Raw genomic sequence first — 17,901 nt, 5'->3', positions numbered from 1 at the left:
CTAAAGAAAGTAAGAATTTAAATTTTTTTATATTTTCAAATTCACGTATTTTTTTATTTTATTTTTCAACTCAATTTTAGTTGGGGTCTCATTAAAATTTAGATGTTGTTGGGATGATTTTTTTTTATTAGTATCAATTAATTTGTTTTCTTATTAATATTAATAAGAGTTCTTTTTATTTAAATTGTTGAAATGGTTTTCTTTTAATCATTATTATTTTTTACTGAATATTAGTCATTATTTTCTCAGTCAATGTTAGAGAAGTAATTTTTTTTATAGACGTGAACTAATTTTTTTCAAATGATATCATAATTATTTTTTGTCAAAGACACTAACATTTTTTTAAAAATAATTTATTAGAATTTGTGTCATTGACTTTCAAAATATTAGTCAAGAGTAAAGATAATTTCTTGCCAATGTCAACTAAGATAATTTTTCAACTGATATATCAATCAAAAAATCGACAAAAAAACTCTGCAACAAAATTATAAAAGTAAAATAAAATGGATCCATGTTAACCTAACGAAATGCTGTGTTATTAATTTATGTAATTAAGAGATTTTTAGAAAAAATATTATTTTATTAAAAAGTATTTTATGATTACGTATCAAAATATAAAGGACTAAAATGATATCTTAATTTAAAAATAAAATTATGTTGATAATAAAAAACAATTAACAAATATATGAATAGTTTTTCAACTGTGCTATTGCTGAATTTTAATTTATTTATACTTTTGAAGGTGATAACTTTAAGTAAATTTTATAGTACATCTTTCCACTCTATTTCATCTTTCTTTCTTTTTCTTTTCTCTCACTGTTATTTTTATTTTTTTTGTCAACATCCTAAGGACTTAAAAGAAATAATTGTTGTTGAATGACTTCATGAAAACTAATGAGAAAATTGGAATGAGTCGAGAAATGAAATATACTGGTTTTCATATACAAAAATTATTGCGTTACATAATAATTAACGAGATAATTTGATATACAGGGGAAAAGGAGATGCTATAAGGATATGATAGTATCCATTATTACAAACTGGGAATAAAACTTCCCCTAAGCACAACATCAATGGACATTGCGATTAATCAATCCTTCAAATACATTGTACAGATCATTGTTTTCAGGCCCAAAAATTTCATCAGCTTTCCGTAGTGTCTCCTATAGTTTTTTACACACAGATATGTATCAATAAACTGAAAGTTGAGAAAGGAGACAAGGCAGGAGGGCATACCTCTTTTGTTTGTCTATGGGAGTTTAATTCTTTAACATTTGCCAAGAATGCACCAAATTGTTCGTAAGACAAACGGTTCCTAACAATAACAAACACCAGATCAAATACAAGACATAACTACTTATCACAAAAAGGTGACACCTTTCCATAATTTTCAATGCATCTAAGATCTCTCACCTGACTTGGCGAAAGAACTCTTTTCCATCCACCCGCGTTCGTCCTATAACAGCCAGTAAGAAAAAATAAAAGTCAGCTGAAAAGCTATGATCATTCAAACAACAAAAAAGTAAGCATCTACTTCTTGGTGTATGCATCCTAGGTCCAAGAAAATCGACACTGCGACCAAATGAAAACATTCTTAAATACAATGTATTTGCATGAGTGCTACAGTCTTACCGGTTTGTGATCCTGTTCCTGCATCAGAGGTTGAAATTGAGCCCTGAGTTAAGGAAGAGGAGGAAAACACAGAAGACCTATCATCAAACATGCCTCTTGTGGTTGAAAAGGAAACCGAATGTCGCCTTGGAGATACAGGTTTGGATGTTCTCGTAGGTGATACTGATGCAGACAGATTAGGAGGGGAACCAGGGGGAGTAATCCGAGGGGTGGAACCTTGAGATGCTAAGAGGAGGTTCTGTGGTACTCTAGGTCTTGGGGCTGCTATAGTGGAATGGAAAAGAATACAAGGAAGGTCAGGGTATACACGCAAAACAGAACTATCAAAACAGACGCCATATTTTATGGTCTTCGACTCTCTGTTAATGCAGAATTAAATGAATGCCTATCAATCCATTGCTTCATAAATGACTACTCACCATCAGATTCGGGTTCTTCGACCAAAGAATTTCCTGTTGAAGAAGATATAGAAGGTGCCAATGAAGCGTCATTATCTGCAATAAAATGAGAATTTCTCAAAACTGATGCAGCTTAAGGACCTTGACCATGAGGATCTCTTTGAAAAAGCAGGAGAACAAAGAGGTTTACTTCCATTAATCTCCTTATGACACTATAGGTCTCTCTCTCCCTTCTCCCAAATAGAAGCTAAATTGTTTTCATCAGTGTTCTGTCCGACAAATTTAAGACGTTCATTCAAGTCAAATTGGTTTACTTACCTCTTAGAATTGGATTGTCAGCAAACGTCAAGAATAGAACAAGACTAACAACACAGTCAGCTATTTTATTCTTGACCGTGTCTTTTTATTTAGCAGCACAACACAACTGATTGTCTAAACAGAAAAAGACAAGCAACTCCTATGCAAGATTTATGACCATGTGCTTAGGAAATGGTGGATCGCCCAGGGAAACGTGTACCATTTTCTCTCAAGACATGGAACTGCCATGGTCACCATAGAAATGGACAAGATCAAAATCCTAACAGTTTATGGATAACCATTACCATTATTAAGAGATTAAACCACTGGAAACACCATATCTGCTAGTGTACACATCGAAGTGATAAGATACCGACTTCATATTTGAAAGGGTTAAGCAATTTTCTGAAGTGCACGGCAATTTCTTTATATGGTCGTTACGAAAAAGGAAATGAGTTTGTATGTAACAATTTGAAGTTGTTAGATTGCCAATAAGTCTATACTACCACATAGAAGTAAGACCCAACACGCTAAAACTCATTACATGAGTAAAATAAATGAAGGTTTAATTCCATTAGGGAACTACATCTTTTCGTCCTTACAATTACAAATACATATTTTAATCTCTCCCGACCAACATTGTACAAACGAGTAATCAAACAAATGAGTAATCAAACAAACGGCCTAAATGAAAATGTAATTTACAAAGGGCACCAAGAATGAGCAAAAATGCAAATTTATACAGGTGGATATCATACGAGTTGAAAATACCTCCAAACTGTGACGTGGAAGTAAAATTTGATTGGTTCTGTATTTTAGCAACAATGTCCGGAGCTCCTCCCTGTGCCAAAAACCAGTAAATGCCAAGTGTTCCGTAAGTACCATTATAACATAAACAACTCATACATTATAATTATAACGAGTACAATTGAGAAAAACATGATGAATGAATTAATAGGCCAAATTAGTGCATGAAACAGAACACCAAACTCTCCTCATCAAATTGAGACTAAAAAACTAACCAACACAACTTACAGAATTATCATCCTCTTCCTGAAGTGATTGCATAAGCGTCTTTCTGAAAACCTCTAACTGCATACACACATTAATACAACAATTCAAAAAGCCATCCAACTTAACGAGACTAAAATTCTGCCCAGCTAAAAATACGTTATAATCGAAATTGAGTATGTATAGGAACTAAATCCATTAAAATGCACCTTGGAGACATCTCGATTGAGCTTTTTGACAGTGTTGGAAAGCGAAGCATTCTCCTTCAGCAAGCTCTCCTGTAACCTCAACCATCAAAACCAGTTATTAAGCGTGCTTGCGCGCGTGAACGAGAGAGAGAGAGAGAGAGAGAGAGAGAGAGAGAGAGAGAGAGAGAGAGAGAGAGAGAGACGGTTGGAACCTTATCTTGTTCGGCGAGGAGTAGTTTGTCGGCGGTTTCGGAGAGGGAGGCGTCGAGGGAGTCGATTTGAGACTGAAGGTCGGCGATGAGATTGTCTTTGTCGGCGATCTGAGTGCGAAGTGTGGACAGCTCTGATTCGAGGGAGTTGACACGTGTCGATAAGGCAATGGAAGTGATTTTGCGAGCCACATCGAGCTGGTGGAAGGGATCGGACGGTAGTACTTGCATCATCTCCTCGGGAAGATCGAAGTTTGCAGTACCACCCGATTCCGCCGCCATAGCGGGTGTTACCTTACCCTCTTGTTTCTGTTTTTAATAATAATATTACTATTGTATGTTTTTGTTTTTGGTTTGGGTTCTTTTTGTTTATTTTATGTTTGGTGTGTCTGATATGCTATTGTGCGTGCTATGAGAACACAGAGGAGACGCATGGATGGAGCATTCTAAATACTTGTTTATTTTATTTAATAATTAATAATTTAATATTGTTTTACTACAAAATATGTGGTTTTACATGGTTGGAGGATGGATAGGATTGGGATAAGAGACAAAGGACACAAAATGCCAAATCCTTATTTCATTCATTAACGCCATGCGGAATGGGATTTGGGTATGAAAAAAAATAAAAAGTATATATTATTAGTTAGATTGAATATTTTATTAAAGTATCTTGTAAATAATATTTAGTTTTTATAAACAATAGGAGTATTTTTTTTCCTATCATTTTTTTTCATTAAGTGGTATTTAAATGGAGGTGGGAATTTTTTATCTACGTTTTAATTATTGATGGCAAAAGTTGGTAAGATAAATATATTTATTAGTTAAACCATTAGTTTATTTAGTAATATAAAATATTATAAATCATAATTTTATTAATTTAGTGTTGATTAATAAATATAAAATTTTATAAGAATAAAATATTTATATACAAAAATTATAAATGAAAGTCATGGAATGAGTTAAAAAAGTCATTCTTCTTTTTCAAGAAATACTCAAAATTGTAAAGGATAATCCTAACGAGAAAGATGAAGTTACAATTAAGAAAGAAAATAAGGTTTATTTTCATCTTGATCAATACGTGGATTTTGTTATTTTTTAAAGATCTCCAACACCAATTAAACCTAAGAGGCTTGAAATATTATGAATAAAATATATTGTTTTTCTAAGATATATAACATTATAAAATATTATATAATTATAATTTTATTAATTTAGTGTTGATTAGTAATAGTAAAATGCTATAAGAGTAAAATATTCATGTACAATAAATTTATAAATGAAAGTCATAGAATGTAATATATTTTTCAATTAAAATTATGACCACTGGATTATAAGAAAATAAGAATTTTTTTTTAAATTTTCAAAAAGTACTAAAAACTGCAAAGACTAATGATAAAGATGAAGCTACAATCAAGAAAGAAAATAAGGTTTATTTTCATCTTCATCAATGTATGGATCTTGTTAAATTTTCAGAGGATCTCTAACACCAATTAAATTGAAGAGGCCTAAAATATATAATGCATAAAGCATATGAAGATGCTTAGAAGACCAATAAAATAAGTTGCACTATGCATATGAATTTGTTGCCCGAAATTAATAAAAAGTTAACTTTAGATTACCTTATTAAGTTTTAGTTGTTAATGAATTTAACAATAGCTCATGAAAAATCATATAGATCAAGATTCGAAACAGTTTTAAGAACATTTCCTTTCAAATTTGATTACATCGTATGGTTGAAATTAAAAAATTAAGGACATACAAAAAAATATAAGATTGAGAAACTAAAAAATTCTTCACATATTCATAGAGTAAATAAGCATAATTTGGACCCCCAAAATTTGAATCTTATTACACAACTATTTAAAATTATATTAGAAAAGACACAACAAATATATACGTGTTAAAGTCTGTTGTACATTTTAGTCAATAATCATGTTAGGGTCTAGTGAGATGAGATGATGACAAAATTGTAGCAATATCACCTTATGTGTTACTTATAAAAAAATTATTATTATTATTATTGCAATTTTTAAAATACTTATTTTTTTTAATTGAAATTATAGAATTAGGAAATTAAGAACTTGCTTAGTTTAGGATTTCTTTTAATTTTTTTAGTTGTGAAAGTTAAACAATATTTTGTAAATTTTTCAACTTTGAATAAATTATTCGAAATATAGTGAAAATAACGATTTCTTTAGTTGAAAATAGAAAGTGGAAAAAATGTTATTTTAAAAATTTATATAAATCTTAGGAAATAAACAGTACTCTTACAATCATACGTGAGAATTAAAATAAAAGATAAAAACATATTTTTTAACTAATAGTACTCTTAAAATAAATAGTACATGGAAATCAAAATAAGTAGTTACGCGCACGAATGATAGTTTTTATTTTTATTTTTTGAAAGGAAGAAGAATGACAATTTTTTTTATTTAAAGAATAATACCTCCAATAAGTATATATGCTATTTAATTTGAACAATATAGTTAAAATTCAAGTATACGTATGGCCATTATTTATTTGTTTTGACGATAATTTGTTTTATTCGCAACTAGCCATTAGACATCAAAGTTAGTTTTCCCAATTCAAATGATTGGTTTAGACGAAGTCATAATGTTAGTCTGACCAGCATTTTCATAGTTGTAAAACGAATATCCTAGTATTTTTAATCCGTTCTTTGATTTAAAGTTTTATTTAAAACATTGGAAACTATACTTTTTAAAGGATAAATAATTAAAATAATATTTAGTCACTAATAATAAATAATTAATTTAAATTAAAAAAAAAAACAGTTTTTTAATGTCGGGTCAACGGGTCAACCGGGTGTGAAGTTTAAAGTTAGACATAAAACAAAACGTCAAGAAAGGCAACCAGACGAGTCTCCTTTTTTTTTTCTCAGTCTTCTTTACCGAAGTATAGATGTACGCAACTTCCTTCCTTCTTCAACTACACTCTCATTCTTTTATTTTATTAACATTTTAAAATCGTGTTTTTTTTATTCCTTTCCAAATAGTTTTTTCTTTTGTAGGAATATAAACAAAAAGTATGAGCTATATTGAGGACGCCTATGAATTCTTTAGTAAAAAGGAGACAAAAGCATACTGGATTTGTTCCCACTGTTTCCTTTTTCTTTTGAGTTACTTTTCTAGTGCCAAATTATTGAAAGGAATCAGTCCACGGAATTAGGTATACGCATGTACCTTACAATAAAGAAACAACTCATAAGATTTACAGATTTATCTATGGTGGTATTAACAATGATTGATTTGATCATGTATTTGCTTTGACTCCACCTCATTTGAAGATGTTGAATTAATGAAAAGTTTATAGTTCCGTTTCCATTATACAAACATGCGTGTATGTGTAGATAGTAATCAGCCTTGTTGTTCAATAATCTTAAATTAATGAGCTCAAATAACCAAATAGTCATCAAGACACGTAGAAACTCAGTCAAATGTGCGCCAGCCACCAATAAAATAGTTAATTTTACTTTGTTATGTTATTGGAAGGGAACAAACATTCTATTGAGAACAATAGTGTTACGATTCATCTCAATATTTGCTGAAATATGATATGAAGGAGGGGCAACTTCATATGATATGGTCTACATACCAAAACGTTAGAGTTTTGGTATTTGGGAAGAACAAGACCACGTGATGTACTTAATTATTGCCTATATTATTGTTACTCATACACAATTTCGTTGGATGTGAACTATATTTGGTAGATTATACGCTTTCAATTATTACAGGTTAAAGAATAATTAATTAGGTTAATAAAGCATTTGGGGTGTGGCAGGGACCATGCTAGTTGCAACTTTCGATATTTATCCTTGGAGATGATGGATGTTGAATAAACTTAAATCTGGAATATGTTTTAAATCTTATTTTGTTTTTTTCCGTATATGTCGTGGTGATTTTATTCTTAATTATTAATTCGGATTCAATAATATTGTTATTAATTTAATTTTTATAGAGATAAGATAAATATTGGTAATTTTGATTTTTTATTATTAGATTGAGGTACAGTATTATTGGTATATAGATAGATTAAGTAATATTGTTTGGATTAAGTAGTTTATACATTATTATTTTTTTGTTTTTATTCTTTGTATTTAGTTTAAGTTTTTATGTACATCTATTTAAAAGATGTTATGGTTCAATAAAAAATTACTACAATGTGTTTTACCACATTTATTTACTGTGTTTGTTACGAATATTCTTTTTTTATGAAGTTGTATCAAAGTTTCTATGTTCCGAGTGCTAAGTAAAGAGAGAAAACAAATAAGAGAATGAAACAGTATGAGAAAAGAAAGAGCGAAGAACTTTCTGAGCGTGTTGGATGTTGGAAAAAATTCTAAGATCATTAACATGAGTTCAAAAGCATACATTGGGATATTAAAAAGTCAAAATACATGTCCAACACTGTGTTGGGTCTTTCGAGGAGGAGGTTCGATGTGGGTTACACAAACACCAATAACATCTGAGCTAACTATATAAAGGATCAACATCACTCTCACCCAAAATCTTAAGGCAATGCGTTAATGAGTCTTTCATCTTTATATACTGCTCTACTTTGTTAGGTCACTTAAGGTACATAAATCATGGAGAATAAATAACTATCAACCATTTGATCAAGTGTTACAAATACAACTTGACTTGAAAGGAACTTAGAACACTCACAACCAAATTCGTAGAGGATGTGACAAAGGTTATTTTGACAATTTTAGAGATCCACAAAGGTGATATAAAACATATAGAGCTTGACAAAGTTGGTGAAAAGTATGAGTAGCTTGATAAAGTGCAAGGACAACTTAACCATGATGTAGATCTCGATAAAAATAGTTGAGATGTTGTTAAACTCGACGAAAATGATTAAAATCGTGATGATTAACTAACTTAGAGGTGAAAATTACAAAAGTAAAACATGATAAAATATTGGAATTTGAAGAATCACAAGTGAGACCATTAAAAATTTTGGTGAAAATGATATAAGAGACCGTGAAAAAAAATCTTAAAAAAAATATGAAGAGATATTGTATTTAGAAAAGTTTAATTGAATACTTCGAGAAAAAGTAAAGAATATTAACGTAAAAAAGTTAAATATCAAAGGAATTGACATAAAACTATATAAAATAAGAACTTAGCAAATGTTAAGAATGAAAACCTCCATCACAATGAAGTAGCTGTTGACAAGTTAAATTTTAGAAACAATGATATTATAAATAAAATGATGAATGATTAGTGTAAGAATCAAAAGAGTTATGAAAATAAAGTTGATAAAAATGTTAGTTATAAAAAAATGACAAAATCTAAATTTGATTAAAAAAAATAAGCTTAATGTGAGATGATGTATATGAAAATTATAATGCATTTTAATAAATAAACTTAAATTAAAATTATATATTAAATATATATTTATTATATGTATGATTTTTATTTTCAATTATTAATTTAATTCTGATAAAAAGAATTTAATAATATTATTTTAATTTGAATTAAATAATTAATATAGAGAACATAATTCAATAAAAGATCATCTCAGTGTTTCAGTACATTTATTTCCTTTGTCAGTGACACGCATATTGAGGTTATAACTTTCAATTATTACAGGTTAAGAAATAATTAATTAGGTTAATGAAGCATTTTGGGTGTGGGAGGGACCATACAAGTTGCAACTTTGGATGTTTATCTTTGGAGGTGAGGGACAACTGGAGGTGAAAAGTAAGGTGACGGCGTGAGTATTGGTGAGGAAAGAGTAACGGAGAACGTTAAAGATTTGGTCATAGAAGAACAGCTGTGGGTAATTTGGTAACGCGTCATATTGATTTATTGGAAGGTCGGTGGGAAGCTAACCTCTCAGACCCCACCCTTGTCTCCTTCTACACATGCTATATATCAACCCTTCCACCATGCCATTTTCTAAAACCACCTTCCCTCTCACACACGCACGCTTCACCCGTGTTTCTTCTCTCTGTCTCTCTCCTCAACACACAAACCAACCTCCTTCCTTTTCATTTATTTGCTTCTCCTTTCATTTTTTAATTTTTCTTTCAATTTTTTGCCATGGCAACCCAAATTTTGCGGCCTCAAGACTGTCTGGTGGAACGAATAACCGCTCCGCCACCGGACTTTTCCCACCGGAGGAGTTCCGCTAATCGCTGTAATTATTATTACTACAACAACCATGTCGCTGCTTCCAGGTCTTCCCGGAAGCCGTTTACCCGACCCGACCAGAGGAAACGGCCTGCTCTCGGTTCTGCCCTACTAGTGGTTGTGGACTCCACCGCCGCCGCGTACAGGAGATCTAGCGGTGACGATTCGCGGTTGGCCAGGAGCCACGGCTTGGAGAAGGTTACGATTCTCCGCAGGGGCCAGTCGCTTGATTCGGCGGTGAAGTGCGACGTATACGCCGGATCGGCGTTCGCGATGTCTCCGTCACCGAACGCGCTTCCTCTGCCTTCGTTTCCGACGAAGAAGAACTCCTCGGCGGCGTTTGATGACTCCGCCACGCGAGATCTGAGGCGTCTGCTCCGTCTCGAATGAAAAATATTCGGGTTCCAGTTCCGGGTTTTCGAATCGGGTTGGATCCGACAAAATATTCATGTTCCTCCTCCTCTCTCGTCTCTCCTCTTTTCATCACCTAGAATCTTCTCTCCCTTACCGCTACCGTTACGCATCTCCCGTTTTAGTTCTGTCCTGACTGTGATTTTTTTAAACGGATGGATGGATCTGAAGTTGGGGGTGAAATGGTTAAAAAGTTTGGAGTAGTTGAAGGAGTCCCGAAACTGTGATTGAAGTTGTAGCATACTTTGGGTTGTTTATTAGAACATTAAAATATGTAAACATGTAACACTAATGTCAGTCTTAGAGGGAAATTAGAAACGAAGAAGTGGAAACGGTAAGAAGGTAGTTGTGTAAAATCCAGTAAGGGTTAGGGATCTGCTTTATGTTGGATTCGGTCTATGATCAGTGTGAAGTGATTAGTTTATGATTCTGTGAAATACAGTGAATAGTAACGAATTGAACGACTGATTCTGTGTGTTAGGGAAAAACGTAACCCATACAAATAATATGACTCACCGACTCACCTTGGTAAGAAAATAAGGTGTTGGGTAAAGTACAAAATTGATTTCTATTTTATATTAATAAAATAAAATAATGTTTTTTTAAATAAATAAAAAATCAAAATTATTTATATCTATTTTATTTTTATTAATATCAAATCAAATATTATTAAATCTAAAATTAATAAAATAAGATTTTAATGAATTTTTAAAATTTAAGTTTATTCTAATAAATTTTTTCATAAATTTAATTTTTTTAGATTTGAATGAATTTTTAAAATTTAAGTTTATTTCAATAAACTTTTTCATAAATTAAAATTTATTTTTTCTTCGTTCGGACTGGATTTTTCTTTCAATTAGATTTGACTTATTATTTTTCTTTATGGCTTTCCTTTTTTCTATTTGATCTCTTTAATATTTTGTCTGACTTTTTAATAATTTTGACCAATTTTTGATCTTAGACAATTTTTAATAATCTTGGTTGATATCTCTATTAGGTTCTTCTCAACATTTTCCTGGTTCAAAAACACTAAATACTTCCACTTCCTTTTCAAAAGTTGTCTTCTTTAGCTCTCCCAGCTCAATTTTTTTGTTTATTTATAATTTCATTAGTTTTATCTAAAAGTCTTTTTATTCGCTAAATCTCTTCATCTTTTTGTTTGAGTTCTTTTTCCATGTTTTCCTTCTCCATAATTGTTGCATCCTTAACTAAGATAATTTCATCCATTATTGTGATTCAGCTCTTATGTCTATTTCATCAACAAAATTCTACACTCTTCTTCCACATCTTCAGTAAGGAGATTCGTCTCCCTCTTTGTCTCGGTCTTGCAATACTTTGTAATATGGCCTACCTTATTACAATTGTAGCACTTGTTTGATCTACACTCATTTGCATAGTGGTTATACTTGCGACACTTAAAACACTCAACACTCATTAAAACGCCAATTCTTCTTACCGGTTTTCTCTTCGTCATCATTCTCAAAATTACCTCAGTCACGTCCACCTCGTCCCCAACCTCCTCGTCCTCTATCGCCAAGATCGCAGCTTTGAGTAATTCGAGTTTTATTCGAGTGAAACTGTACCTGTAGTGCTTGATCGTCGGGTTTCCTCTTTTTCTTCCTCAATTCGTGGGCTTTTAATGACCCGGCTAACTCCTCCACAGTGATAGTTGACAAATCCTTTGTCTCTTCAATAGTGACCATGATACTTTCAAAATCATCTGTCAAATTTCTCAAGATCTTTTTCGCAACCTGGTTAAGAGGAACCTCTTCTCCATTCATTCGGAGTTGGTTGGCCATCTTCTGCACTTGAGTTATAAACTCAACAACTCCCTCATTTTAGTCCATCTCCATATGTTCAAACTCTCTTTTGAGAGCTTGTACTCGGACCTGCTTCACGCGAGTATCTCCTTTGTATGCTACCTTCAGAATTTTCCATGTTTCTTTTGCTACTTTGCATTAGCTATTTTCTCGAATCCAAATTCATCCACTGCATTATACAGAAAGTACAAAGTCGATCTGTCTTTCACTTGTGTCTTTTTCAATGCAGCAATCTGTTGGTTTGCTGTCTGATGCTCATTATCCACTATGTCCCATACGTCTTGGGATCCAAGAAGAACCTTCATCTGCAAAGATCAATTGTCGTAATTGGTATTTTTCGACAATTATGGCACAGTCATCCTATTGATTACCTTTGTCATCTCTCACAAAAAAAATCAAGCACTTACTTTTTTTTTTCTCTCGGTACTCATAGCTCACTGTTGAGAAAAATGTGATCCACATATCAATAAAATAAAATAATACTCTCATAAATAAAAGGAAAATCAAAACTCCCTATATATCTATTTTTTCTGTATCAAAATCAAACCAAATATTACTAAACCAAAAATTAATAAAATAAAATTTTAATAAATCCTTAAAATTTAAGTTTATCACGACATTTTGTTCTGTCAGAAATTACTTCTTCCTAAATTTTAAATTTATATAAACTAATTATACATTATAGATTTCATTTTGGTATTATAGCAAATCAAAATTTCAAATTCTACATTTAAATTGCAGATTAAATTATTTATTAAATCAATTTTGAAGATTGCAATGTAAAATTGTTCAAAAGCTTAATCTTATGTCACCGGTTTTCCAAAAGACTAAAGAATGTCATTGTTCACTCAGGTTAAAATAGTAATTGCACTACTTCTTTTTCCAAGTACAGCAGCATGAGTATTATTCCAGTCATTATTTTGATGTCTTTTATTTTATATACCAACTTTTACTTTATATATTTGGAAATTTTTTAATAACGATTTTTATAGAAGTATGAAAGAATAATTTATTTATAACTGAATATCAACTTATTCATAAAGGAAAGTTATTTTTGCTATAATTTAGGTTTTTTTTTTAATTTCTACATATATTACAGTTTTAGTTTCTGAAAAGGATAGTTTTAATTTATTATATATTTCTGCTATATAGTATTATGCAATAATTCATTTAATGACATGCATTTATTGTACATTTATTTGTAGATATTAGTTGCTATTTAGTAAAAAAATTATGAAACGTGTCCTATTTTTGTTATTACCTTTCTTCTCAAAGCAACTTATCAAAAAGTCCAACAGGGAAAACTTTTGTTTCTTTCCTCTGTAGTGGCTTATAATACAGACATAATTCAGAAGTTATTTCACAACACTCTTTTTTTAATTACCTTTTCAACCATTTTAATTGTTAAGAATTCCTGCATATGTAATTCATAACATATATTTGTATATTTATTTATAATTTTATTATACAGTGAGAAATATATTTTTTTATATATTTCATTTTTTACTTAAAGAAAAATAAAATAAATAAAACATGAAGACAATGATACTGAAATAATGAGAAAGAGAAGAATAAATACCTTACATAAATTTGATATTAGAAAAGAAAACCTATAGATAGTTGTGTTACCTCTGTGGTGTGGTGCTTCCTATGTCAAAACCGTTTGTGCCTCTTTCTAAATTTGTTGTTTTTCTCTCTAAAATAGGTTTAGAATCTTTTTTCCCCTCTTTTACATGACATGCTTAATAAATATATAATCCTAAAGGAATTGATCTTCCTCACCATATGTTACAAAAATTAAATCTAATTATTATCAAGAATATTATCTCTGATTATTAAATTCTATATTTTTCCAACTTAGAAATATTGATGCAACACATTACAAAAAATCAAATTATAACATAATATCATATATAATAATTTTAATTATTATAAAAAATATTACTTTTAATTTATTAGAATAGCATCTTTATCGTATGGTGAGAGATATAAATACCAAAAACCAGAGATGAAGATATATATAAAACCCATAATTCATGAAAAGAGACGTGATAATTAAAAGAAAATTAAATTTTTCTTTTTTTTTTATGCTAAAATTAGAGTTTGAAAGTCTAAAAGGAACTTATTTTACCTTTTTTTTCTCACCTGCCATTAATTAAAACCATATCTAAAAATAAAATCTATATCTATATCTATATCCTGACAAAATTGAAAGTTGACATGTTTCATATAACTTAATATTTTAATATTATTTAATTATTTTTAGTATAACATAATTAATATGTATTTCATATAATTATTTTAATTTATTAGAATAGTATTTTTCTCTACTTGGAAGAAATATTTTAAAATATTTTCTGATAGCTTCGTATCATAGAGATTTTTAAGGATATAAATAGTAAAAAGTGGAAGTAAAGATATCTATAAAATTCTTGAAATCATGAAATATGATAATTAAAAATAAATTGGACTCTTCCGTTTTTTTTATACTAATATTAAAGTTTGAAAGTAAAAAAAAAACTTATTTAACTTTTTTTTCACCTACCATTGATTAAAACTTTATTTTTTATTTTTAAAAACAAATTCCTTTTATCCTGACAAAATTAGAAGTTGACATATTTCATATAGTTTCATATTTTAATATTATTTAATTACTTTTGATATAGAATAACTAAAATGTACTTCACATATGAAATACAATATTTTAATAAATTTCATCTTATTAATTAAAATAATTATATAATTTCAATTTGTTTGATAAAAATATATTTTTATCAAATTGCACGGATGTGGAAATTAGTTTGTCTAAAAATACTTGGAAGGACTTTGACATGTCCACTACTGTCTCGTCTGAAAATGTTTAATATATTATGTCACAATCAGAAACGAAAAAGACAAATATATTACATGATTTACATTCATAAGAAAAATAAAATCTTGATTACATAATTCCGTACTCTACATCTAAGGTTTTTTTCTTTTTTGTTGCTCTTTTAATTGATTTATTAAATGTGTAATAAAGTTCGTTGCAAACTTGGTGGTGTTACGATGGTCAACATAAGGTGTTGGGTCTATTTCAAACTCTAACTAACCACCGAGAGAGTCTAAGAGTGAAAATTTGAAGAAACAGAAGAAATAATAATAAAAAAAAAAGAGTGGAAAACCTGTTATTACCAACCAATTCTGGAAGAAAGATTAAGATATATATATTTTACTTGACTTAAGTGATTTTTTTTTTTTATTTTCTGTGAAACTTGTAACATCATGGAACTAATTGTATGAATGTTTTGGTTGTTCTTTGTATACTTAAAATATTACTTGTCTCTCTTAATAATTTTCATTATATATAAACAGTCATAAATGGAAAATTCACAACATATTTAACAAGCATGAGAAAAAAGTTGTAAAATAATGAAAAAAAATGTTAATTTTTGGACACCATTTCCTTAATAGGAATAATTAAAGTTAAATTGAAATCACGTCAATATTAGGTATTTTTCATTGAGTTCCTAATAAATTATTTTAATTAAAGTATTTAAAATATATATTTTAATTAATTTTAAAATATTTTGATCTCAATCACAAGAGAAGAATTAATTATTTTTTTTAATAAGACAAATATTAGTGATTAATATTTTGTCAGTGGAAGAGTTAATAATGCATAATTTCTATCACTTTCATTTAACTTTAATATTAAGCTAACTTTACAACTCCTTAAAAGATTTAATTAGGATATTTTTTAAAGTTTAATTTGCTGTGAAAACATATTTTAGTTAAATTTTTTTTATTCAAATAGTTATATTTATATACTCAATAACTTTTTTTTTGGCTATATATAGTGTTATATTTAGTTACCTCCGTCTTTGAATTTAACAAGGTAATGTATATGACAATTAAATCCCTAAAACAACTTCCGTTTCAATTTTGTCTCTTCACTTTCACACCTTAACCATCCTTTTTCCCCGTTTTCTTGGATTTCTCATTCACTAATTGTAATTCGTCGTCTAAGGTTTTAGGTTATTTGAAAGTCATTAAGTAGTTCGTTGAGTTAGTCTAAGTTATTAGTCAGATTTAATACACCCGTCAATAAAAATACTAAAGAAATTGACAAATTTGGAAGAAAAAGGAATATTTGTTATATAAAAAAATAATCTTATATGCTCCCAAAATCTCAAATAAATACGTTTTCAGTTCATTAATCGGAAAAAACAATAATTTTTAAGAACTAAAATCATAAGTAATTAAGAGACTAGTATTGTTGGTGCTTGTGATTTTTGTATGGCACTTATTCTGTGTGGTGTGTGTTCTTTCCTTGTGTTTTCGTTGTAGAAATTTTGGGACCCTTTCAACGCGCATGGCATTGAAAATAATTAATGCAGTATACTGTAGTGAAAGCCTTGGTCTTTGCTAAGCTAATGAAGAGATTTCAAACCTCATAAATGTCTTAACCATTCTAAATACAATCATAAACGAACTTCCTATATTTCTGCTTCCACATTCAATCAACTCTACAATCTCATCAGATAGAGAAGAAGAAAACCTGAAAATGGTTGAAGAGAGTTCGTCGGAAAAAACGAACAGCAGCCGTACCAGGCGTGCGACAAACACCACAATCTCAGCAGCCGGTAACTTGGTAAAGCTTCTCCCGACAGGCACAGTTTTCGTGTTCCAGTTCTTGAACCCCGTCGTCACCAACAGCGGTCAATGCAACACCATCAACAAGTGGCTCAGCGCCATTCTCCTTCTGCTTTGTGGCTTCAGTTGCGCCTTTTCCTCCTTCACTGATAGCTACACAGGCAGTGATAATCAGAGGCACTATGGCTTCGTAACCCGCAAGGGAATCTGGCCTTCTCCGGCTTCCGACTCCGTTGATTTGTCAGGGTACAGACTCGGAGTTTCGGACTTCGTCCATGCTGGTTTATCCTTGTTAGTGTTTGCGGTGTTGGGGCTGTTGGACACCAACACCGTGCACTGTTTCTACGGTGGTTTTGAGTCAACTCAGAAGACTCTGCTTCAGGTGCTGCCCACAGTTATTGGGGTGTTAGCTGGTTGGGTGTTCATGATTTTCCCCAATACTCGCCATGGAATTGGGTACCCTTTAACTTCTGATTCTAACGAAACCACCCCAAAGTCCACTGATACTATTACCGACCCTCAGAAAAACCCGACTGACAATGTTTAGAATTAATAATCCTTCTTTGCCATGAAAATATGGCGCTCGCTGCTGCCGACTACGCACATTCCTGCATGCATGGCTGGAAATTTTACTGTTCTGGGCTTTTCTGTTGCCTCTGACGATAATTTTCTTTTGCTTTTCTGCGACTTGTACTGTGATGAGTAGTGTTTAATGGTCGAAACTTGGGTTAGCGTTGTGTATTTGACCAGATTGCTTTTCAGCGACTTGGGTGTACTGTGACATTCTATTGTGTATCATATACCATATTTGTTTCGGATTTAAGAACATTTCAGAGGACACTGCGTACGTAGGTTCTACTTACGCCCTCTTATTCTTTACAAAAAACTAAATAATATCTTTTATTTTAATTAATGCTTTCTAATGCTGCTACACGCAGTTATCTTTAAAAATTATACAAATAACTTAGGTTTTTTTTTCATATAAACAGTAGTATGAAATTGTATTTAATTTAATCTCATAAAATTATATTACAAAAGATGAAGTTTTGCATTATCTCGATGATTAAAATTTATCGATAATATTTAATATTTGTGGATAAATAAAAGTTATTAACAGATAAAATTCTTTAATAAAATCCCTT

At 30.5% G+C, this 17,901-nt stretch overlaps 3 protein-coding genes across 4 annotated transcripts; 2 read left to right on the top strand and 1 right to left on the bottom strand.

Annotated features, from left to right (window-relative positions):
- Window positions 1-915: 915 nt before the first annotated feature.
- Window positions 916-4,141, bottom strand: LOC108319441 (uncharacterized protein At4g15545). 2 transcript variants are annotated; one of them, XM_017550588.2, is made up of 9 exons: window positions 3,739-4,141; window positions 3,548-3,616; window positions 3,363-3,419; window positions 3,099-3,168; window positions 2,052-2,126; window positions 1,633-1,893; window positions 1,414-1,456; window positions 1,237-1,315; window positions 916-1,163 (listed from the first exon to the last, which is right to left on the bottom strand). In XM_017550588.2, exons 1-9 carry the CDS (start codon window positions 4,015-4,017, stop codon window positions 1,071-1,073), a joined length of 1,026 nt encoding a protein of 341 aa, XP_017406077.1. In that variant the 5' UTR covers window positions 4,018-4,141; the 3' UTR covers window positions 916-1,070. The 2 variants fall into 2 exon arrangements, with proteins under 2 accessions (XP_017406077.1, XP_017406070.1); XM_017550581.2 differs by having other exon boundaries at window positions 1,633-1,896; window positions 3,739-4,140.
- A 5,511-nt stretch (window positions 4,142-9,652) lies between these two features.
- Window positions 9,653-10,772, top strand: LOC108319453 (uncharacterized). Its single transcript, XM_017550598.2, has one exon. The coding sequence runs from the start codon at window positions 9,804-9,806 to the stop codon at window positions 10,281-10,283; it is 480 nt and encodes a 159-aa protein (XP_017406087.1). The 5' UTR covers window positions 9,653-9,803; the 3' UTR covers window positions 10,284-10,772.
- A 5,579-nt stretch (window positions 10,773-16,351) lies between these two features.
- On the top strand, window positions 16,352-17,592 carry LOC108340640 (protein DMP2). Its single transcript, XM_017578143.2, has one exon. It carries the CDS (start codon window positions 16,671-16,673, stop codon window positions 17,304-17,306), a length of 636 nt encoding a protein of 211 aa, XP_017433632.1. The 5' UTR covers window positions 16,352-16,670; the 3' UTR covers window positions 17,307-17,592.
- The last annotated feature ends 309 nt before the right edge of the window (window positions 17,593-17,901 follow it).

This window comes from Vigna angularis, chromosome 1, assembly GCF_016808095.1.
Source record: "Vigna angularis cultivar LongXiaoDou No.4 chromosome 1, ASM1680809v1, whole genome shotgun sequence".
Taxonomy (NCBI): Eukaryota; Viridiplantae; Streptophyta; class Magnoliopsida; order Fabales; family Fabaceae; genus Vigna; species Vigna angularis.
Note: the sequence above shows the minus strand (reverse complement) of the source record. Positions and strands in the feature narration are given on the sequence as shown.